Raw genomic sequence first — 23,143 nt, 5'->3', positions numbered from 1 at the left:
GCTATCCATACACTTCACAAGTCTCAACCTGACATCTGCCTCACACAGTCCCGCTCTTCTGGCCTAACATGAGCAGTCAACCCAAGGCCATCCATGCCTCCGCCTCCTCAGAGTCCACCACAGTGCCCATGGTCTTCGTTGGGCCCAGAGCACTCCTCTGCTTTGGCCAACACTCTACTCCATACAGCATTACACTCTAGTGAACATGATCTTTGTAAATGACAGCACTAGGTCACATTCCTGTGTCACTCTTTCTTCAAAAGCTTTACATGTCTTTGTAGAACCTCCAGGATCAGGCCCAAGTACCTCACACAACATTGGAGGCCTTACTTGGTCTCTCTCTACCCTAGCCTCCTCTCTCAAGGAGATCCCACCATCTTCCACAAGCACCAAGTGCGTCCTGCCACTCGCTTCCCCAGCATTCCTACTGCCAGGAACCCATATCCTTATTGCTCCATAGGTGACAATTTGTACTTTAGGGTGTCCCACAACCCCATCTCTTCTGGCCAGCCTTCCATGACTCTAACCTGTCAGGATCCCTGCCTCTTCTCCATAAGACTTTATCCCTCAAGGACAGGGAGTGTGTCTCTGATCACCCTGTTCTTGTACACACCGACCATTTTCTGGGCCTCACCAGGTACTCGTGATCACACCTGTGAAACAACATAGCAGGTAACAGGCCAAGCTCTCCATAAATGCTTTCCCTGGGGTGACTCTTGTGTGATGTCAATGTCACTTGTCAGTGAGGGCCACTTAATGCTGGAGTCTGATCATTCCTCATGGGATGTGATCAGCTGTATGAAGTCCAATGTATAGAGACTGAACCATGTCTACCCAACACCAAGAGGCCACGCCTTGTGGCACCACTAGTTGTCACAGGAGCCATTTAAACATTTATCAAGCCACTGCAGATCTCATAGGGAGTGTAGACATTCCTAAATAGACTTCACCTCACAGATGGAGCACCAAAGCCCAGAGCTGTCCCATGGTTTGACCAAGGCCACAGAGCCAGTCAGGGATGCTAAGAAATATGCAAAACCCACATGTTTTTCAAAGTAGGAAATTTGCAATGAGGCACTGGTACAAATACCTTCACAGAAAACCAAGGCATGAATTTTGTAGATACATTCCATCTTTAAACACTGGACAAATGCCTTTGTGTGACATCTATTCTGATTACAAGCATGGATTTCCCCAGAAATGGTACAACTTGTTGTGAGTCTCCCATGTCAATACAAGTGCTGCCTGGGGTCCACATTCAGTAACTATGCCTCTGTGCACCAATACAGGATCACGTCAGTGTCCTACCCAGCAGCAAATCAAGAACTACAGAGATATCTGTGTTCCCTGCTAACATTAATTAGCTACTAAAGAAGCAAATGATTTTGATTTTAAGTGGGGTGCAATCAGTTCTGGGTATTTGTGGCAGTTTGGAAACCTTAGTGAGTCAAGAAATAAAGACTGTTGTAGAATGACTCAGATGCACAAGAAGGGAACACACTATGGGTTCCATCTCCCTACTTCTGTGCTTGGGTTCCTCCAGGCCTGGAGGGCACGCTAGTGTCTTCTAACCCAAAGGAACCACTGACAGGGACACAGTGCCAGGGGAGCTGTAGGGGGAGCAAACATGGTGCCCAAGGGCCTGGGAATAGAATCTCAAAGGACAGCAGAAAAAGTGGAAATGTCCAAACTAGAGAACAGATACCATTTCCTTGTGACTCCAAGGTGTCTTGTCAAAACAGAGCAGGGTATACAAATGTGTCACAGAGAAGGCCCAACGGATGTCACCAGGAGGGCAACATAAGCACAGCATGAGCAAGATTCACAAAGAACAAAGATATCTTCAGAAGTAGGGTGGTCTGTTTTCATGAGGGAGGGAGTAAGCAGTCCCTGGAAATGTGAGTGAAAGCTCAACAACCAGCTGCCAAAGATGCTGTGGATGGGAGTTGGGGGCTGGATGTGACCATAGAGATACCTCCCAAACCTAAGATTCTGGGGTCTGTTTTACAAAGTCAAATAAAACTCTTTGCAACTTTTTCTAGATTTTCAACTGTTTAGGAATGACCATGCCATTGAATATAATCTAAAATAATTTCTGTTCCTTTGACAGGGAAAGCTTTAGATCCTAGGCAGCTGAGAGACCTCTATTCGCCAGTGTCCTGGCTGGCCTATCCTACATTAACCTCAAAGGCTGTGTTAAAAAAAAATCTAAAGCACCCTTAATGCCTGAATATTGACTGGAATGAATACCAAATACCCACTCTTATTTATATACACATATTATTGATTGATAATGTCTATGCTGTCATGTGGGAGAAAACTGGCATGGAATACCCTAAATGTCCCTTTGTTGCTGCTTGTTGCAGTCGTTGCTAACTACACTTTGGGGAAAAATTAGATATTAATAACTCCAGTTTTATCTTCCCATTCTGCCCCTCATTTTCTCTGGCTCTCACAGTTCTTTCTACGTTATCATACTGTAAGCTGACCTCAGAGTTTTTGGAGGCATGGCGGCTAGAATAATCAGACACATGAACAGACCCAGGCCTGTCGTCTCCCCATCATCTCTACAACAAAAATGATGGTGAGCACTTTGATTTGACAGCAAAGAGGTAACTATGTTGGACAGGCTGATTGCAAAACAAATCTCATACGTGAACTCGAGAAGTCACTGCACTCTGCTGGGTCATATTCAAATGCTATTTCCAATTTGCACCTGTCTTCAAAGTAAGATCCAAGGCCCTTGAACCGTGAAAGGTTCACGAGGTTAAAAAAAAATGATGTCGGTCACTATTTAAATACCTCCTCTATGTGGTCATCCAGACAGTAGGAGTAAACAACTACCATTTCTGTAACACACCAGCAGTGGGATCTCCTGAGAGGACAGCCAAGAAACTGGTTGACGTGCCAGAAGGTAGAAAACTGTGAGAGTCAGAGGGTAGATGTGCCAGGGTTTGAGCCTGCCAAGGACCTCGGTTGTATTTGAGAACCTGACCTCCTCTCTGCAATGTTGGTGATGAATCACAATAAATGGCACTACTCAGAGTCCTCTGCATTCCTCAGCTGGTAAGCTTTCTACCCCAAGGTACATTTATTAAGGGAGATATTCTGCTTTCTATACCATCCCTGTGTCAACACAGGTCAATGATGGTGCCCATTGAAAAAGGACAGACAGCAGATAGGTCCAACAAGAAAATACATCCAGACTTAAAATCTTTCAGTCTAAATAGAGTAATGTCTGCAATCTCAAGTTTTAATTAGATGAGGCACACACACACACACACACACACACACAAACACACATCTGTTGGGAAAGATAAAATGAGAGCAGGCAGGCAGGGGAGAGGTGAAGTTCTCTGCCATGTCCTGGCTCCTGGTATCCTGGCCACTTAGTGAACAGCTAAGGACTGAAAGAGATGTTGGTCCTATAAATTCTTTAGATCCAACAAATGCCCATGGTCCTTAGCTGGCCCACCCACAACAGGAACCCTTAGAAATGCAGGAGTGTGACCCACATAACACTTAGCCAAAGCTGGAAATAGGCTAATGGGAACAGAAAACATGAGAAAAATAAAGCCCTCGGGACTGAGCCAATGGGATCTGTGGAGGCTGGAGTGCTCCACGCTTGTGTTATAGGAAAAGTCTCTCATACCAGACGTCAGAGTGAGTGGTGAAGACTCCATCCTTGAGAGACTCAGGTGACATCCAGCGCACAGGCAGCAGCCCCTTGCCTCCTTTCCGGTAATAGTCTGTCTCATAGATGTCTCTTGTCATACCGAAATCTGTAAGGTAGAGAGAAGGCACCCGAGTGATACGCTTGGAGCAGCTCTCAGGGCAGAAGCAAAGATGTCCTGCCACTGTGCAGGGAGGCGGGGATATGGATGCCCATATCCAAGGGTGAGGCACACTTTAAGGAGGCTGGACCTCAGTGTTAGCGATTGTATAATGCAGAATCAATAAGGGATGACTGATTTGATTAATCATGTGACAAGGAAATACCAAGAAATCTCTGCTTTCAAATATGTTTATAATTTGACTCTTTAAAAAAGCTAATTCCTGGGGCACCTGCGTGGCTTAGTTGGTTAAGCGTCCGACCCTTAGGTTTCAGCTCAGGTTATGATCTCAGGGCTGTGAGATTGAACCCTGCGTTGGGCTCCACACTCAGCAGGGAGTCTGCTTGAGATTTTATTTTCTCTCTCCCTCTCCTTTTGCCCCTCCCCCTGCTCTCTCTCTCTCTCTCTCAAATAATGTTTTTTTAAAAAGTTAATTCCAGGATGCCTGGGTGGCTCGGTGGTTGAGCGTCTGTCTGCCTTCGGCTCAGGTCATGATCTGGGGTTCCTGGGATCAAGTCCCACATTGGGCTCCCCATGGGGAGCCTGTTTCTCCCTCAGCCTGTGTCTCTGCCTCTCTCTCTGTGTCTCTCATGAATAAATAAAATATTTTACAAAAAAAGTTAATTCCAAATAAATAAATAAAGTTAATTCCTTTATTCATTTAAAATGAGAAGCAGTTTACAAATTATCAAGTCTTACAGTTTATCAAGAAAATATATACTGTGTAGACCAAAGGTCATTTTTCCTTTTTTAAAGATTTTATTTAGGGCAGCCCAGGTGGCTCAGCAGTTTAGCACTGCCTTCGGCCCAGGGTATGGTCCTGGAGACCGGGGATCGAGTCCCACGTTGGGCTCCCTGCATGGAGCCTGCTTCTCCCTCTGCCTGTGTCTGTGCCTCTCTTTCTGTGTCTCTTATGAATAAATAAATAAAATTAAAAATGAGAGACACACACAGAGAGAGGCAGAGATAAAGGCAGAGAGAAAAAAAAAAAAAAAAGAAAAAAAAAGGCAGAGAGAGACGCAGGCTCTATGCAGGGAGCTCCATGCAGGACTCGATCCCAGGACCCCGGGATCACGCCCTGAACCCAAGGCAGATGCTCAAGCGCTGAGCCACCCAGGCATCTCAGGCCAAAGGTCATGTATATGTGGTTTTCAAAGCTGGTGAAATAAACAAGAGCATGTTGACTCTTATTTACTTGGTAGCACTGCCCCACTGCCAGAGGAAATAAAGTAGTTTTGCCACTTATTAAGGGGGAAAATATTGAAAAGTACCAATTCACGGGGGAAAAAAGTACCCAGTAAGATGCTTTGGGGATGCTATTTACCAGGCCCCTGGAGCTATTACTCAATAATGTTTTTCAACATAATACTCCCACTCATTTTTAAAAATTTCTTCCATTTTCCATGTCTCTAGAAGATGTCACATAATTACATTTGATGGCAGGCTTGCTTTATAATCCTAAACTATTGCTTCTTTGTCAGATTCTGATTTTCCACTCAATCATATAACCTTTTTCTTCCAGGGACTCTTCTGTTTTCCTTCCTAGGAGAAAGGGCTGCTCTCCTTTCTAAAATGCTCATTCATGTCTCTATCTGTGCCACAAAGTGGTAAGGCTACAGAGCAAATTCAAGGAATAAATTTCCTTGGACATTAAGCAACACAATTTACTTGTACTGAGCGAAGGGCCATCAAATTGCCTCTGGTAAAATTACTTGTCATGTTTGTAATCCATGAGACACTGGGCATTGGGACAACAGGGTTTTTGAACCCTAGTGAAGAATCAAACTGAAATGTTGAAGTCTTATCTCAGAATTACTCCAGGGATATGCAAACGAGAGTACTTGCCTTTAATTGCACAAGAAGGAAAAGAAAAGAAATCCCAGAAAAAGAACGTGAGCTATTTCTGAACACAAAAGAAAAATTTCAAATTTTAGCGAGAAAAACCACAAGTACAAAGAAAATGTCACTGTAAATGTACCACCTGGTTAAATGGCAAATATGGTCCTTGCTGATTTGGACTTCAAATGGCAAGTGGCACAATAATAGCTCTCCCACTGTGAAGTGGAATCAGGAAGAAAGTAGCATGAACTGAGCTCCTGCATGTGCCAGGAAGAGGGTGGGAAGCACGATGTCAATGATTGCAGGAACTAACACCTACTGAGGACCTGCCTCATGCCAGGCATGCACTTGGAGCTCTCCTGAACCTAGTTCTTTCCACCATCTCATGGCTTTGCTATATCAGCAGGCCCATTGCAGAGGGAAAGAAACTGAGGCTCATAGAACTTCAGGCACTTGCCCCAAGTCTCATCTGTTATTGGCAGAACCAGTATTTAAGCTCAGACCTTCTGGGTGCCCTACAGTTGGGGAAGGGGCACTGGTCGGCATCTCCATGGGAACAATCTGATTCTCCACAGAGAAGGGAAGGGAATGGAAAGGGAAGAGGAAGTGAGCATGGAGCACAAAGAAAGCCCAGACAGCAGCCAAAGAGGCTCTTCTTAGAAATCCCAGAGCATGAAGGCCTCCCGGGCTTCAAACACACCAGATGTGTGGATGCTTCAAAGGGCCAAATCCAGGGACACACTGTTGACTCCTGAATGAGTAATTCTAATGACCAAGGGATGTTTCCTCTATGATATGGTTCCATTCATCACCTCTGTCTCTCCAAATGAGAAATAAAGACACTCACCCATAATTTGATAATCATTCTAGAGGGGATACTCATTATTCACAACTAAAAGGCCGAAACAGTTCATTCAAAATCACTGCTAAAGAAAAAAATTACTGCTAAAGAAAGGTGAGCATTTCCAGAACAGGATAGTTCAAGAACTAGACAAAGAGGTTAGTTTTATTATTTTTTTTCCAGTACTTTGAATGTATCATGCCATTCTCTTCTGGACTGCAAAATTTCTGCTGAAAAACCAGCTTATAGTCTTATGGGGTTTCCCTTGTAGGTAACCATTTTCTTTTGTCTTGTTGCTTTTAAAATTCTCTTAATCACTACTTTTAGCCATTTTAATTATTACATCTCTTGGTGTAGAACTCCTTGGGTTGATTTTGTTGAGGACGCTCTTTCTGCTTCCTGGGCCCATTTCTTTCACCAGATTGGGGAAGTTTTCAGTCATTATTTCATCAAACAATTCTCTTCTCTGTTCCCTATAATGTGAACATTGTTGTGTTTGATAATGTTGTTGACTTCCTCTAACCTATCCTCATTTTTTGTTCTTTCATCTTTTTTTTCCCTGTTCCATTTGGTTGCTTTCAATTATTCTTCCAGTTCACTTCCTCTACTTATTCCCTCTAGTATATTTTTAATTTCAGTTATTGACTTCTTAACTTCTAATTGGTTCTTTGGTATATTTTCTATCACTTTGCCGAAGGTCTCAATGAGATCCTCCACTCTTTTCTCAAGCCCAGTGAGTGTCTTTGTGATCATCACTTTGAATTCTCTATCAGGCATATTGCTTATCTCTGATTTGTCTAGCTCTGTTGCTGTGATTTTGTCCTGTTCCTTCATCTGTTCCCTCATTTTGTCTAACTCTCTGTGTTGGGAAAGTCAGCAAAAGCCAAAGAGGTTAATTTTAAATAGATTTCAGATGTAAAGTGTCCCCCTGCAGTTTCTCAGGATAAATATTTGATGTTTTTCTGAGCCATCGTCATCTCATAGTAGCAAGATAAAGGTCCTGGTAAGAGCAGGTGCTTTCCTGAGCAGCCCTGAGGATGTGTGTGTGTGTGTGTGTGTGTCTGTGTGTGTCTGTGTGTTTTAATCAGGGTTAAGAGATCAAAGCAAAGCCCAAATCTAAAGGCTGAAATGAATTTCTAACTATCACCAGAAATGCAATCCAACTCCCTTTTTTGGTGTTTCAATAAGTGGTGGCAAAAAGAGCAGCTTGGTTGGTTAAGTATTCTAAGTGATAGGTCAAGAGTTTAGAGGTTGGCCAGCCCAGCCTGGATGTGAACCCCAATAAGCAGTGATCTTCCCTTCCCTGAGGGATTGCCACCTCCCTGTCATTGCTCCTGTTCTGTGTAGAGGCTTCATCATTAGGGGACCTCACTTCTTATAAAACTCCATGGACCAATGGGAAGACAAAGCTCCTTTCAAGCTAGGAAAATTGGGGGAACTATTGGTAGTTTTGGTGGCAACTTTTATTCCCAAGTCAAAATCACCTTGAGGATATTACCTCAATTATTTTTGTAACCAATGCTTAGAACTGTTTTGTCAAGAAATGCCTCAAATATCAAGAGAGGCTACCTCAGCGATCACAGCCTCAATTCACCCTTGTCCACTTGTTCCGCTGTGCCCACATGTGCTTTCGGGGTCTGAGCCAGCCTGGCCAGGTTTGTGATTGACTATCAACTGGAAACAACCACATTATTACCAAGAGCAAGACTCTGGACTCATGGGATGCATTGGAAAACCTCTCCACAGGTAGGCTAATGCCAACTTAGTCTCTGAAACACGTGTGAATTTAGTCCTTGCTCAGATCTGGAAAGCTAAGAACACACCTCCAATTTTGACTGTGAAATCTTCGGCCACCATGCAGTTCCTGGCAGCAAGGTCTCTGTGGACAAACTTGTTGGCATTGAGGTATGCCATGCCATCAGCAATCTCCCCAGCCATCTGGATCATCTTGCTTAGGCTTGGAGGTGCGAGGACTGGATTATTCTGTTGTACAGGAAAAATATAACATGAGAATTTAGGAGTTTTTCCCACCCTACATTCTTTTAGGATATGCAGATCCATCTTCGTTCAATCTGAGCACCACAGGTCATTCTGCTAAGAAACAGGACTTGCTGAAAAGGAACATATTATTATGGAGACCATAGCATCTGCTTCGTGGTAAAGTCATGCGCTTGCTCACTGACCACATCACACAAAGCTGCAAGGAGAAACACCAATTAGCACAACTTGGGACCAGCATTTTCTATTTTGGGTAGGGCAAAAAATTATTTAAAGTGGCACTAACAATTTTTGATATTAAATAATTCTTAGTTATTCAAATTTTTATTAGTTCATGCATTCCTTTTATTTCTATAATCAAAGTACAGGTAAAAGGAGGGAGAAAATACTACAAAAGCTATGTGGGAATAAGCAAATATGCTTCCCAAATGGACACTGTAGGCTTTATTTCTCATATAAGCATTATTATTTTTTTTCACATAAGCATTATTATAAATTATTTGATGTTTTTCTTTCTCTTCAACTTCCTTCTAAAGTACAAAAATATCAAGGTTAATGTTTTCACCTTACAGTGTGGCATTCCTTGGGTTATTATTTTTCTGTGAGCACCAAGGAAAACAGACACTTGCCAATTAAAGCCCAGGTGAAGCTTATTCTGGAGGGGGCTGAATGTAAACCAGTGACTAGTAACATGGATAAGCATTTTTTTGCAGAGAAGGGCAACATACTGGCTTTAGAATTAAAGAGAAATACCTCCAAATAATAATAAATCTATTTGGAAAAACATTTATATATAACATGTGCCCAAATCTCTCCATCCTAAAAAAAAAACAAAAACAAAAACAAAAAACCACCAAAGTCAATCAGCTTGCTACAGTTGAGATGCTAACTACCTTTTACTTGCATTAGCACAATTGATTTTAACTCTGGTTCCCTGACTACGGAGTATCTGTCACAACACGGCAAAGCCATGTTGCTCTGATAGGTCCCACATGCCACCTTCCCAGCTCAAATCCTGTGGACCATGGGCAGAGCATCCCTGGGTGGGGTCACTGCTGGGACGATGAGCTGGGATCACGCATGCAAAGTGCCTGCTAGCATCAGGCCAGGGTCCGTGTTCAGTGGAGGGTGGCTTTGCCCAGTGATGTGCTAGTTTCTGTTGAAAGCTGGCTTCTAGAAGCAAGGTAACAGCCCTCCAAGTATTTCCTGGTTAGTTCCCTACACTTGATATACATGTACATTCTGAAAAGACTATCAACACTGCCTCTGGTGATTTAAAATACTTACCACTGAGTTTTCTGGGGAAGTGATATGAAGTCCCCAAGGGTAAGCCCCAAACCAGTACTATCTTTTACACAGGAGGTTTGTTTGTACAAGTTTTTTCCCTCTGGACCCACCATTGCCTTTTAATCTTTTTGGGGCTCTAGATATGTATGGAATGCAAGGAAATCTGCAGGTGAAATGTTAAGTTTACACTCATGATACTTAAGCTGTGGAGTATTAAGTATATGTGTTTACTAGAAGTAGTCATTCATAATTAATATGAAAAACAGAATCAATAAAAGCAACCAAGTTATAAATATCGGAAGAGAGGGCTGACATTTTGTCGGTTCATGGTGCTACAGTGCAGTTCTTTCAGACATTTTAGAGAGCGGAAATCTTTAATTTGCCTAGAGCTACTGAAGACATGTATACACAAACACCCACATTTAGCAAAGTAAATGAGCAAATCTTCACTTGGGGAGAAGATGCCAAGTAGAATATAATGAATCTGCAGGACAAGCATGTGTATTTTTATACTTGACATGAGTTAGAAAGAACAAGTTTAAATCTGACAAATCTAAGAGTGAATTTTAGATCTGAAAAGGACTTGGGTAATTATCTTGTCCAACCTGCTTATTTTACACGTGAGGAAACTGAGGTGCAGAGGCCCATAGCGGCTGCTGGAGGACTACAGAAAGCCAGCAGCGAGAGCCAGGACTCAGATGACGTGTTCCAGATGTTTATTCTGTGCCTGATGTCAGGGATGCAGAGAGTGAGTGTTTCATACTTTTCAGAGGTGCCTTGAACGAATCTGATATGAAATATGCTGCCACATATCTGGCCACCCATCTGATGAAGCGTTTCTCCTTTGTACTGGCTTGTGTGTTACAAAAGTGAGCCCGGGAAAAGGCATTAAGATCCAGGGGAGCTGGGGACCCATGCTGGTAGAGCCTACCAAGGGTGGGTGTATTGTAAATCACCCTGCTCTTGGGGCCCTGGGCCACATGGCCACACTTGGCATCGTGACCCTCACAGAACCACAAGCATCATCTGCTGTGAATAAAGGAAGCCACATGTGAACAGGTGCTTGGAATTCAAATTAAGGAACTACTACTTGGGGGATAATTAAGTTTCAGATTAAAAGAAAAAAGATTAAACAGAGAAAGGCTGTAGAAATTCAAGAGGGGTAGAGAAAGGGTGAAAGTGAGGACTTTAGACCCACCGAGGAGGCCCAGTGAGAGGCAGATGTTGCTGGGATTGTTTATCTACCAGTTTATCCTCAGAATCCCCTCACTTACAAGTCATGCTGCCATATGCTAAAAAGCTGGCTGATGGGTTCATGCTACAGAAGGGGAGATACCACGGTGACTAATGGAAAATCACATAGGACTTCAGCAGCTTTAGAATTTGAAGTTCATAAAGCAAACTGATCTTTTTCACAAGATGAATCAGGGACGGCAGCTGAGGCGATTATCATTCTGCCTTGGGATTGAGCCTGATGTGTGGATGCAGAGTTTGAGAAACAGACCTTCCCAGTCTCAGAGGCAGAGACTGTTGACAAGCATAGGGGAAGGGGTGTGTGTGTGTGTGTGTGTGTGTGTGCACGCGCGCGTGCATGTAGGGGGCTTGTGAATGCGTGGATGTCTTGCGCACAGAGCTGGGTGAGAAAACACCCCAGCACAAGAATCATGTCAATCTAACATTGAACTTTGATAAGCATTTATTCAAAGGCTTCCTGCCACAAACACTGACCCCTGACCTGGGACTGTACTCGGGATGAAAAGCTGAACACGATGGGGTGGAAAGGCAGTCCACCGAGGGAACCAAAGAGGAGAAAGTCCGTGCTGGAAGAGAAGTCAGCAGAGGAGGAGATAGTTCCTACTGGCCAGGTAGGGGCAGGAAAGGCTTCAGGGAGGAAACAGCTCTGAGAAGGGGTCCACAGGTGGAAATATGGGAGTGTTGGCAGAGGACAGAATGCGGGGGGGGGGGGGCGGGGAAGCACAGAGGGGTCAGGGAAAGAGGTGTTTGAGGAATGGCAAGTGCCTCCTACAAAAGCTAAAGGTCTCCCTCTAGTCAGGGAAATCTTTCACATAAAGGACCTACAACCAGGCGAGAAGCAAGACACATTTAATGCTGAAAGTAAGTGGATTTAAAAACACTGTATCTTCTGGAGGAAGGCTCCAAAGAAGAAAAAAAAAGAAATAACGCACAAAGTCAGTTAAAATCAAAACTGACCTCTATTTCTGGCCTCAGAGACCTGAGATAACTTTTGAGATCCCCTCGTGTCATCAGTTCCATGATGACCAGCGTCGGCTGGCCCTGGGACACCACACCCAGCAACCGCACCTGGGAGGAATGGCAAAGAGAAGGACTCAGAGGGTGAGGTTGCCCACAGCTGTCCCCACCCATGCTGCTCAGACTATTGGGTGCTGGGACATGCAGAGCCCAGGTGAGCAGGTCACAGGGGCCTCCACTGGCTGGTGTCTGCATCCCATCCAGAACCTTCCCAGGCACAGATGTGTAAGGGCAACAGTGAGGTGATGGGGAACTCTGGAAGGCAGGGGGGAAGACACCAAACCCCCCAAGTGAAGCCACAGACACCCTGTGGGGGGGCTCCAGTGAAGGGTTCTCCCTGTGTCAGGTTCTGGCTCCTCAGTGCTTTTTCTTACCACATGGTGACAATTGAACTCCTTCATCACTGAAGCCTCATTGAGAAATTCGATCCTTTCACGCATGCTGGCGGCCTCGTTCACTGTTTTAATGGCCACCCTTGTTTCAGGCTCATCTTTAACCACACCCTTGGCAACTCCTTCATATACCATCCCAAACGAGCCCTGGCCCAGCTCTCGGCTCATGGTGATCTTCTCTCGAGCAACCTCCCACTCATCAGGTACATACACTAGAGAAGAAGAAACCAGAACTGAGACAAGTAATGCAAGGAGACCCTGGGCGGAACGTGCTTTGGGCAGGGGAGGGAAAGCAAAGAACACAAGATGCCACTTCTTCTTAAAACCCACAGAGAACATCAGGAAACAATGACACGGCTTGTTCTGAAAGTTCTGTAAGACAGCTATATGATCAAACACTGGTATTTCAAGTTTTCAAGGATTCTGTGATAATTTGAAGATACTAATACCATATAAGAACCAGGAGGGACACCTGGGTAGCTCAGTGGTTGAGCATCTGCTCAGGTAGTATTCCTGGGGTCCTAGGATCGAGTCCTGTATCAGGCTTCCTGCAGGGAACCTGCTTCTGCTTCTCCCTCTGCCTATGTCTCTGCCTCTCATGAATAAATAAATAAAATCTTTTTAAAAAAATAAAACCCACCAAGGAGTCCAATTTGAGATGTGCTAAGTATAGAATTCACAACTGGTTTCAAAGACTTAGGGGCACCCTGCTGGCTCAGTCGGAGGAGTGTGTGACTCTTGATCTCAGAGTCATTGAGTTTGAGCCCCACGTTGGGTATAGAGATTACTTAAATCAATAAAACTTTAAAAAACAAAAATAAAAAAAAACTACAAAGACTTGGCACAAAAAAAAATCATGTATTTCAATAGTTTTTAAACTGATTTACATATTAAAGTTGATAATACTTTGCATATATTGGGTTAAATAAAGCATATCATTAATATTTATTTCACTTGCTTCTTTTATACTTTTTAAAAATCTAGCCACTAGAAAAACTTGAGGTTATATATATGGGGCTAGCATTGTATTTCCATTGGTAGCTCTGTTCTAGTCTAGACAAGTGTCTCAGGCCTCACCAAAGACCCTGGGGAGTCTAAAGGGGTCCAGAAGGAATGAATATTCCATGGTGAGCGGGTTGCAGGGGCAGCTGATGAGCAGAGAGGTCTCCCCAGGGCTCAGGGACCTCCCACAGCTGGGATGAGGGGCTAGCAAGTGGGACATGCCCAGACTCTCAGTAGATCTGGTTTAAGGAATTAAATACGTAATTTCAGGCAGGAAGGAGAGATAAAGAGGAGAAGGGAGGTAAGAAAGAAAACAGAGGATCCATCCCACAACTTGGATGGGCAGAATTAAAACTAAAGACAAACAAACGAACCCAACCTATTCCATAAGCTCCATAAGAAATTTCAATTATAATGACATTCTTTTAATGTTGTGTGCTTACATCCCAGCCTGAGAGCGGAATACTCAGCAGCCTCCCTGACTATTATGAAGGAGGTGGTCCTGCAGAAATGCAAGACTGGGAAGCGTGGATGGTATCTGTGTTTGCTTTCACACTTCTGGACGTTAACCTTGTGCCTATGGTATGTGAGACAAACAGGGCTGACAATTCTATTCCAACATCCCCAGGTCCCATGCATTTAACCTTTAAATGGCGTCTTAAAGGAAAGATGTATATAAGCTAGGTCTAGGAGATACCACCAACTTACACCTTTGAGGGGTGTCCAATATGGCCTACATTAATCAATCTAGAATTTTCTCATACACATTTTTGGATTTTATTGCACATGTGTTCTGGAATTTCATAAATGGAAGTCTACCCTCTATGTGGTTTAGATGCCATATAGCCCCTAAGAAGTGGCCAATGCTCGCTTAGATGAGTAAGTATGCAAGACGAGCTGATAGATAAGACTCTCCACAACACCACCCCTCAGAAAGTATAACAAACATTGCCTATGTCCATTTATATCTGAAAATCCAGGCTTGCTTTTAATGAGAATTAACTATGTAGCACACCAAAAAAAAAAAAAAAAAAAAAAAACAACAAACAAACAAACAAACAAACAAAAAAAACTATGTAGCACACCATAAAACACGGGGTTAAAATGATTCACATTCCTTCCTTGAGAGGTCCCTGAAGTTAATACTTGCAATCCTTTTCTCTAAATTCAACCCAGCAGCTCTGACTTGAACCAGCAGTCCTAAGCCCTGCCAGCCAGCCAGCCGCGGGTTATGTGCACAATGTTATCAGCACTTCCCTACAGGGGATTTTCGGTGTACTCTGGAGAATGGTGACATGCAGATTAGCTTTTGAAGAAAGAAGTTTTTTGAAGCATTTGCGAACTGCAATGTCATTTGTCGCCCCTTGAGGAAACTAGCTATAAGGTGCTTGTCAAAAAGGCCAAATGATTTACGTTCAAATGAGGTGAGTGTTCCTACCTGTTGGCATGGGTGCCAAGGAGATTGGGTTTTGTTTATTTTTAAAGAAGAATCAAGGCATATTACAAAAGTAGTCTGAAAAGATATATAATTTGAATTCAAATCACCAGCAGAATCTGATATTATTGTGTTAATGCTCTTTCCAAACTTCCTGGACACTTCATAGTCAAAACTACAAAAGCCAGTCTCCTGTGCTTTATTTCAAAGCAGAGCAAATTCTCTGGAATAGTCTTCTTCCACCTTCACTGAGAGGGAGAACGGTCTTGCATTTCCCCCATAAATTACATTAAGTGTGTGATGACTCCTTACCTTACTTGATTTTTTTAAAAAAAATCTATCATTTATACAAACAATGCATAAAAATCTTTTTGCCTTCCTTTCTATTTTATAAAGAAAAAGATCCTCCCTCCACAAGTAACTACTATTTTAAGTTTGGTGTGTTTCCTTCCAGAATGTTCTCTATGCCTTACATACATACATACACTATATTTAGGAGTATAGAGGTATGTGTGTATGTATATGTACATACAAATATACATATATATATGCCTATTAAAAATAAAAGTTTTTGAGATCTTTATAGAATCAAGAATAATGTCATTATTCTGTACTTGATTCCTCCCCTAGGGGAGGATCCTTTTGACTGGCTTTACCGTAAACAGAATTGAATTAGAAATTATTAAAGAAATCATAGTGAAACTTTACACATTTACATTGTCCTTTTAAAATGTCAGTTTTCTTATGTTTTCCATTTGATCAAGATAATCAGTTAAAAGAATCACAGATCTATTTTACATCTCCTATACATCTATATCTATTTTCACTTCACCTGAAGCCAAGAATACATCTACCCAATACCGTGCACTTATTCATTCACTTGACGAACCCAATCCAGCTCCTCCCTGGAAGGGTCAGCTTCCTTGCCTGCCCCAAGGACCTCACCATCCTTTTCCACAGTGACTGCATCACACTGTCGACAAGATGCCAGGGTCTGTATCACCCCCAACTTCTCAATTGCTTAGCTATGTGACCTGGGCAAGCTTCTCTGAACCTCCCTGCCTCACCTACACACAGGCAGGCACAAGAAAAGCCATCTACAGGGATGCAGGGATCAAATGGGATGGCATTTGTAAAAGCTCCCAGCAAAGTGCCCAGTAATGGTGCTAGTATCACTGGATCCTGGGACCAATGCTCCACCCTGACTTAATTTGAAAGGTTTGGATTCAAGCCCACTGGGGAGAAGAGACAGCAGACAAGGAAAAAAGGAAATACCCACTGAGTAGAACCCAACTTCCAAGTCAGACCTTCTCAGTCACTTAACTACATGAGTTATTACCCAAAGGTATGTGAACAGGCCGTGAGGGTGTAAATTGTGTGATCCCAGGCAGGAGGAGGTGAACAGAAAAACTCCAAGATAGAAAAATGCAGGGAAGCACTAAGGGATCAAAGTCACAGTGATACGAAACTCAGCTGAAACAAGTTTAAGAGCACTATTTGGTCAGCTGTGGCATATCCTCTGACTAGATGTCAACAATTAAACAGCTTTTGTCATTCTAGCATAACATTTCAGGCAATTAAGTAAACTGATTACTGCACTGACCAGTCACCTCTGAAGCCTGTTTTTCTTTGGGGCTTTTCACACAGTCCCAGAATTTTCGACATACTCAGTGAACCGCTAAAAACTTTGATAAAAAAAATGTGTTAGCAAAGATGGATTAGAGGCCAGAGTTACCTCAAAATAATGCAAACCTCTTCCCCCTAAATTAGCCACACTCCTGAAGGCTCCCGGATCTGGGACCTCCCGGGGCAGTGACCTTGGCTTAGCCTGCTTACCATCGGCAGCACTGAAGTATTCTGGGTTCACGGAAGCATACAGCACTCCATTCCCCAGCCTGCTGTTATTTCTGTCAAAAGGATAAAATTCAGGTTAAAAACCCCCATATCCACACGTCATCTTTGCTCTATCAGTTTTATTTGTCCTGTTTCACTAAGCATCCAGAGGAAGGGAGCGAGGGGACACATAATGCCTGCTGGCTCTCACCTACACTCCCCCATCAGGTCCAGAGTGAAGCCATTTGCTAACATGTCTTTGGGTTTCTTCGGTGGCCTTAGATTACAGCTTTTTAAGAAACATTTGTTTCTTCACTTCATCAGAAATGGAAAGGTTTAGTGGACAGAAAAGGCGGGACACTGTGTTTGGAAAAATTTTTGCACAAGCAGAGGTATCTGTGTGAGGGAGCAATCAGCAAGAGGATGAACTGTATTGGCCCCAAATACATTTTCTGTTGATGCTGAATCATTAGGAAATGCTCTCTTGGGTCACCTGGGTGGCTCAGTGGTTGAGCACCTGCCTTTGGCTCGATCATGATCCCAGGGTCCTGGAACTGAGTCCTACATCGGGCTCCCCATAGGAAGCCGCTTCTCCCTCTGCCTGTGTCTCTGCCTCTCTCTCTGTGTCTCTCATGAATAAATAAATAAAATCTTAAAAAAAAAAAAAAAAAAAAGAAAGAAAATGTTCTCTTTTCCTGTGAGGAAATGTGATTGGAAAATCAGGTCTCCCAATCCATCAAATATTTCTTCAAAATCTTTAAGACATTTCCCTGAACTTGGGTCCACACTATTAGACCACACAACCACAAAAAGTTTCTGAGCTTTTTCATGTAGTCACTCACCTTCTCCTGTGGAAGACGTACAGCATTATAACCAACCCTCCCACTATCAATAGCACAGCAACGGGCAGAGCAATGATCAGATGGATGAAGTTTTCATACGTTACTGCAGAAACAAGGGAAATGATAAAATATCACTAGGTAAACAAGCTGGTCATTTTTTGTTTTGTTTTTTAGCAGGAAGTATGAAAAAAAAAATCTCTGGAAATTCCTTTACTGCCCTATCACAAACTGGGAATTCTGAAGGCAAACAGTATTGGATATAACAGCAAAAAAGTCCGAGTTATTTGAAAGAAAGAAAAAGATAAAATAAGTGCACACGAAAGAGTATACTCATTTTTAAAGTTCTTTGTATCCTGAAATAATAGTTCAATTGGTAGCCTTGAGTAAAAAAGATGTTTGTATGCAATTTAATAACTACTAATGGATATACATATACATATGAAAATATATATATGAAAATAAAATGAATAGATTCTTACATATAGACAGCTCAAGCTGTACTGACCCTTGTACTTAGATCATAAATATATTATTTAATCTGCTTAGTATGAAACTGTGTCTTAGTAAGCTATACCAACCTTCACCCATCTTTTTTTATAAATTTATTTTTTATTGGTGTTCAAATTGCCAACATACAGAATAACACCCAGTGCTCATCCCATCAAGTGATCCATCTTAATATAGTTCCATAGACACTTTAAAAAACCCTAACTGGATGGCACCCTTTGCCAAAGTTGCTCTGAATTCTCCCCAAACATTAGGGTCTAGTTACAAGCCTGACCGCGGCACCTGCTCATCGCCATCACCAGCACTTATAGGACAGGTACCAGGCTGGACACGGGGGATGCTGTGGCATGCCCCTGAAGATTCTGCTGGATGTGGGAAGTCAGTGCATTTGCAGGTGGCTCAACAACCAAAAAGGTAGACCTCACATGTTGCAAGGATGCAGAGAGGAAGGGAGTGGAGAGAAGCAAGTCAGGGGAAGCCTTCCAACTGCAGAGGAACGGTTGGAAATGACACTGGAGAGAAGTCAGGTTGGCTCCCATGGGGTCTGTTCAAGCCAAGCAGTTTGAATCTCATTCTGTGTATTAAAGGGAGCCAGTGTGAGCTCTCAGGCCTGCACTAAACTGATCAGATTCATGTATGGTGGGATGGCTGTGTCTGAGGACAGCCTGCAGGAGGCTGGTGGTATGGAGGAGGCATGGCTACACCTTGGAGGGTGCCAGTGGGCAGGAGGGGACCTGGCTGTGTTCTGTATTATCCAGCCCAGGCCTCAAGAAGAGACCACAGCTCCTTTGCTACACATGAAGAAGACTCATAGAGATGACCTGTCCCCCCCAGGGTCATGCAGGCAGCTGGTAAGCCATGGTCCCAGGACTATTCCTGCCCCAACAGCTCAGACCTGCCCCCCAAAGCAAGCATCCTGGAGGCTGGAGCTGAAGCAGTGGTGGAGGCAGCAGGGGCTGGATTTAGTGACACAGAATCAATGGGCCTGGGGTTTGAATGAAAGATGGTGGCTGGAGAGAAAGAAAAGGTGGGAGGGGCGGTTGCAAGGTTCTGTGTGTGGATTATGGCACCACTGAGTGACTCTGGGAGCAAAGGACAGAAAGATACTATGAGGACGCCAACTGTGGTTTCAGTTCTGAGCACAAGAGTGTGAGGTCCCCATGGGACACCCAAGTAAGAGATGTCTACGTAGAAGTGATGAAACTCACTGGGGACCCAGTGACACCTATTGTAACACACATCAGTGATTATTTTGCCACTAAAAATCATTGTCATTGTTATTACTCTTTATGGATTAGTAAAGCTATTTTAATTTTTAAAATTAAGGACATTTTCATCAGATCCCTCTCAACACGGATGCATCTCCTGCCTTTGCTAATTCTTGAAAACACTCTCAAGATATCACTGCCTTTGGGAAGCCAGCCAAGTTTTAGTTCTTCCCAAAGACTACTTTTTGTATTTGCATCACTTAGCCTACCGGTCAGGTTGTACCATGTTCTGTCTGAGTTTCACATTTCAGTGGGGACATGGAGAAACTGGAACACAGCCAGAGAAGAGCAAAATGATTAAATGGCTAGAAAATTGGTCTCTGCGACTGGGCACAAAGAAAAGGCCAAAGGACTGGAGATTATTTAGTCTGGAGAAGAAAAGTCTGAAGAGTCGTTTAATAGCATTCAAGCACATGAAGGGTTCCTAAAAGGACAGCAGTTGCCAGAAAGCTTGCGAAGAAGCTTCCATCTCCTCTGAGGATTAAGCAGGAGGAAAAGAGACGATGCTGTGGCAAGAGCGTCTTATCTGACATAAGGACAAACCTCCCAACAGCAAAGCAGGCACACAGATTTCATTTTCTTGCAGTATGTACCAACTTCTGCTGGAAAGAGTCTACCAGAGGGTCTCTCAGGTTTCCCTGTGGCATCCCAGCACTCCCAGGGTTAAAGACAGGGTAGCAGTGGTGGAGGGGAACATGCCCTGTCCGAAGAGAAGCCAAGGCTGTTATTTCAAAGACTGCAGCCTTGACACTACACTACTAACCTAGGCTCTGGTCCTAAGAGTTGGATGCAGAGAGGAGAGAAGGAAAAGGCCAGCCACTGCTCTGGAGAGGGTTCTAGGCATCACTGTGAAGGTTCTAGCACTGGACTGGTTGGCATAGGCTCCTGGTAAGAACAGGTTAGTGGACCATGGAGAATTCAGACTATTTCAGAATTATCTGCCTAAGCTATCTATTTGCCCTTAAATTCAGGCCCAGTGCCAGGCTCATAAAATGCTACCTAGGTCTGTAATTCTATTCACACCATCCTTCCTTTGGTATCTGTACTCTTAGGATTTTCAAATACCTGTCTTTGACTGTTAGGCACTGACCAGGTAGACCACTAGATAGGCTGAATCCTGAATTTTAAAAACTCAGACCTCAGGTCAGGGCAGCACGGATGTGGACACCAGGAGGGACCAGGGATGTGGGGACTACCCACTGGACCCACAATTAGCATCAGTAAGCAAGGGGGGCTGCTCTTTCATGTGGGGCAGTAAGGAACAATGTTATGCCAAATTTGATCCCATTATACAAACCTGAAATCATCTGAAAAACTGGGTTTCTAATACGAAATAGAAACTCAATATGGAAATAATAAGGAATATTTATGTCACCAAATAAAATACTCCACTTTCTTGGCCAAGCCAGCACTGGGCTCTTGGTGTACTCATACATTTCATAAAACTCAGTTTCCAAATCTGAAATCCTTGCTGAGTATGGCCTTCTAAGAATCTTGTCTTGTCAACAGTTTGAGCATGAAATCACAACATGGCCCAATCTCTGTGTACTTTCAATGCATGTTGGTACTTTAAAAGCGTATCTGTATTTTACCAACAGGCAGTAAAGGGGACATCTCAGTCTGAGATGCTGTCACAAGGACTCCTGCCCTGGAACAGGCTGGGCCAGATGGCTCCCAGGTTTCTGTCACCCCTTACGATTCTAAGCCCTAAATCTGAGCCCGGACTAGCAGCTAATTGGACAAGAGCTGGAATGGTCAATTCAGTGCTTTGTAAAATGCTTCAGACATAAAACAAGTTGCAAGCAAAGGCCTCTTGCTGACTGCTTCAAAAGGGGCTCAGATCCTCTCCCTGCCCACCAAATGAGGTAGGAACTCCATGAAGCCATTCCCTTGCTTGAGCTCCCAAATGAGGTGCTGGCTGAAGTGTGACCCTTCTGAAATTTGGCCAACTTTGGTTCCAATGGAAAATCAGAAAGTCAGAGAGAGCCCCGACAGCCCAGGCTTTCCCAATCCCGGCCCGACCTGCTTTCGGGTTTTCCAACTACTCCTTGTCCATGCCTTACTTTTGGCTGGGACATAGAAGAACACAGGATCCGTCCACGACCCATTCCCAGAGAGAGAAGTGGCCTGGATCCGGGCTGTATAGTTCCCCGGGTTGAGCCGGTTAAGCTTGGCACCTCCATACTTCCTGTACTCCTGTCTGGATACACATTCCCGCTGATCCTGGGGGAAATAAAACATAAGTGCCAACTTCCCACAAGCATGTGAGAAATGGGTGCCTCCTGCCACCCAATCTCTCATGTCCCACCTAACAGTGATCCCGATTTGCAATAACAGGGAAGAAACCAAGTGTTGAATGGCAATCTTCCAGTAACTGTAAACATAACTAAGTTCTAAACAAATATATATATTTGGTAATCAAAAAGAGTTCCAGCAAGATGAAAAGTTCTTAAGACCAATCTAGCTCATGCTGAAAGATCATTTTATGTAACAAAATAGTTTCTGAAGGGTGAGAACAAGCCCCTCTCCTCACATACTGAGTATTTTCCTTAGAGCTGGTAGAAAGACGTAAATCCTCACTGACTTACCTCCTCATTTTAAGTTAAGTTCTCAGCTAACCAGGAGGTGGTCTGTACTGTGCTGTGGCATATGCTCTCAATTATAATGGCAACACAGCCAGGTGGGGACCACTGCCCCAGTCTTACCTCGATTTGGGATCCATATTTTATTTCATACATTAGAATCAATCCATTGGGATTCTCAGGTTCTGGCCACTTTAAAAAGATGGAGTTTTCAGGCCTTGACTCCCAGGTCACTGGCCCAGGAATGTCATCTGCTCCTTCTGTGCAACAATTTAAACAAGTGATAAAGTGAGATTCAGGTTCCTTGGGGTGAGCTAACCTGAGCATTCTCTCTGTGCATGAGGGGCCCAGGGCGGTCACCACATACACTCCACAAAAGCCAACTGCTCACACATAGCACGGGGGTTTAGCATATAAGCAATCTAAAGACCCAGAAGTCTCAAGATGCCACAATACCCTCCTTCCCCTTGGACCTTACCCAACACCTCCCAACCCCCCCACCATCAAAAAAGCCTGCTATAGAGTACAGTAGGAAAATCCTGGCAGCCTGAGTCACTTATTTCTGGTATTTGGCTTCTACCACTTGAGAAGGGAAATTATGTGATGCCATTGAACACAAGCAGCATCGAAAAGGTGCCTTGTAAGTAGAGGGGGTGGTGGCAAGCTTTCAGGCCATGACATGGACCCTTCCAGGTCTGCATCTGCATGAGGCAGACATAGCTTTGATAGAGGCCTGAGGGACGGCCCCCAAGCCAGGCCTGTGAGGAAGCCTCTGGGAAGCTGGTGCTGAGAGCCAGCCGGTGGCCACTGTCAACCCCTCCCCTCCAGCAGATGCTAGCTGAGGCTGGGTGCTTTGCTCTCTTGCTTCTGCTTAAAGCAGTAAGCCAAGTGGTAAGCAAGAGTCACTGCAAGTTATAGCTGGGGAAAGCTTTGGTCAACGAGCTAGCTTCTGTCTCTCCCAGATGAGTTGGGAAACTCAGGCAAGGGAAGTTGACAGCTGCCTTGAGACATGCACATGCGACAGCCAGAATTGTGCCCTGGAGGCCTCCCTTCTAGGCTCTTCTTCTGGACTCCTTCTACTTCCTGCTGCCTCAGGCAGGAAAGAGAATGGGCAGTTGGCCCATCCCTGAAGATGGATGGCAGCGTGAACAACAGGCAGCTTCTAACTTCCAAGGGGAAGGTGAAGACCCAAGAGGCAGCACCAAAGGCAACA

At 43.9% G+C, this 23,143-nt stretch overlaps 1 protein-coding gene across 2 annotated transcripts in view; it reads right to left on the bottom strand.

The window, feature by feature from the left end:
* The window catches only part of IGF1R (insulin like growth factor 1 receptor), a 302,920-nt gene that overhangs the window by 17,454 nt on the left and 262,323 nt on the right, over nt 1-23,143 (bottom strand). For both annotated transcript variants that reach the window (XM_025438072.3, XM_049108436.1), the window contains exons 12-19: nt 22,054-22,190; nt 21,412-21,571; nt 17,574-17,676; nt 16,735-16,805; nt 12,444-12,673; nt 12,010-12,120; nt 8,337-8,496; nt 3,653-3,782 (exon numbers count right to left, since the gene is read on the bottom strand). In XM_025438072.3, coding sequence (XP_025293857.1) covers nt 3,653-3,782; nt 8,337-8,496; nt 12,010-12,120; nt 12,444-12,673; nt 16,735-16,805; nt 17,574-17,676; nt 21,412-21,571; nt 22,054-22,190 — 1,102 coding nt within the window. The remainder of the gene's footprint in view (nt 1-3,652; nt 3,783-8,336; nt 8,497-12,009; nt 12,121-12,443; nt 12,674-16,734; nt 16,806-17,573; nt 17,677-21,411; nt 21,572-22,053; nt 22,191-23,143) is intronic.

Source organism: Canis lupus, chromosome 3 (assembly GCF_003254725.2).
Source record: "Canis lupus dingo isolate Sandy chromosome 3, ASM325472v2, whole genome shotgun sequence".
Lineage (NCBI taxonomy): Eukaryota > Metazoa > Chordata > Mammalia > Carnivora > Canidae > Canis > Canis lupus.
This window is presented reverse-complemented; position numbering and strand designations above follow the sequence as displayed.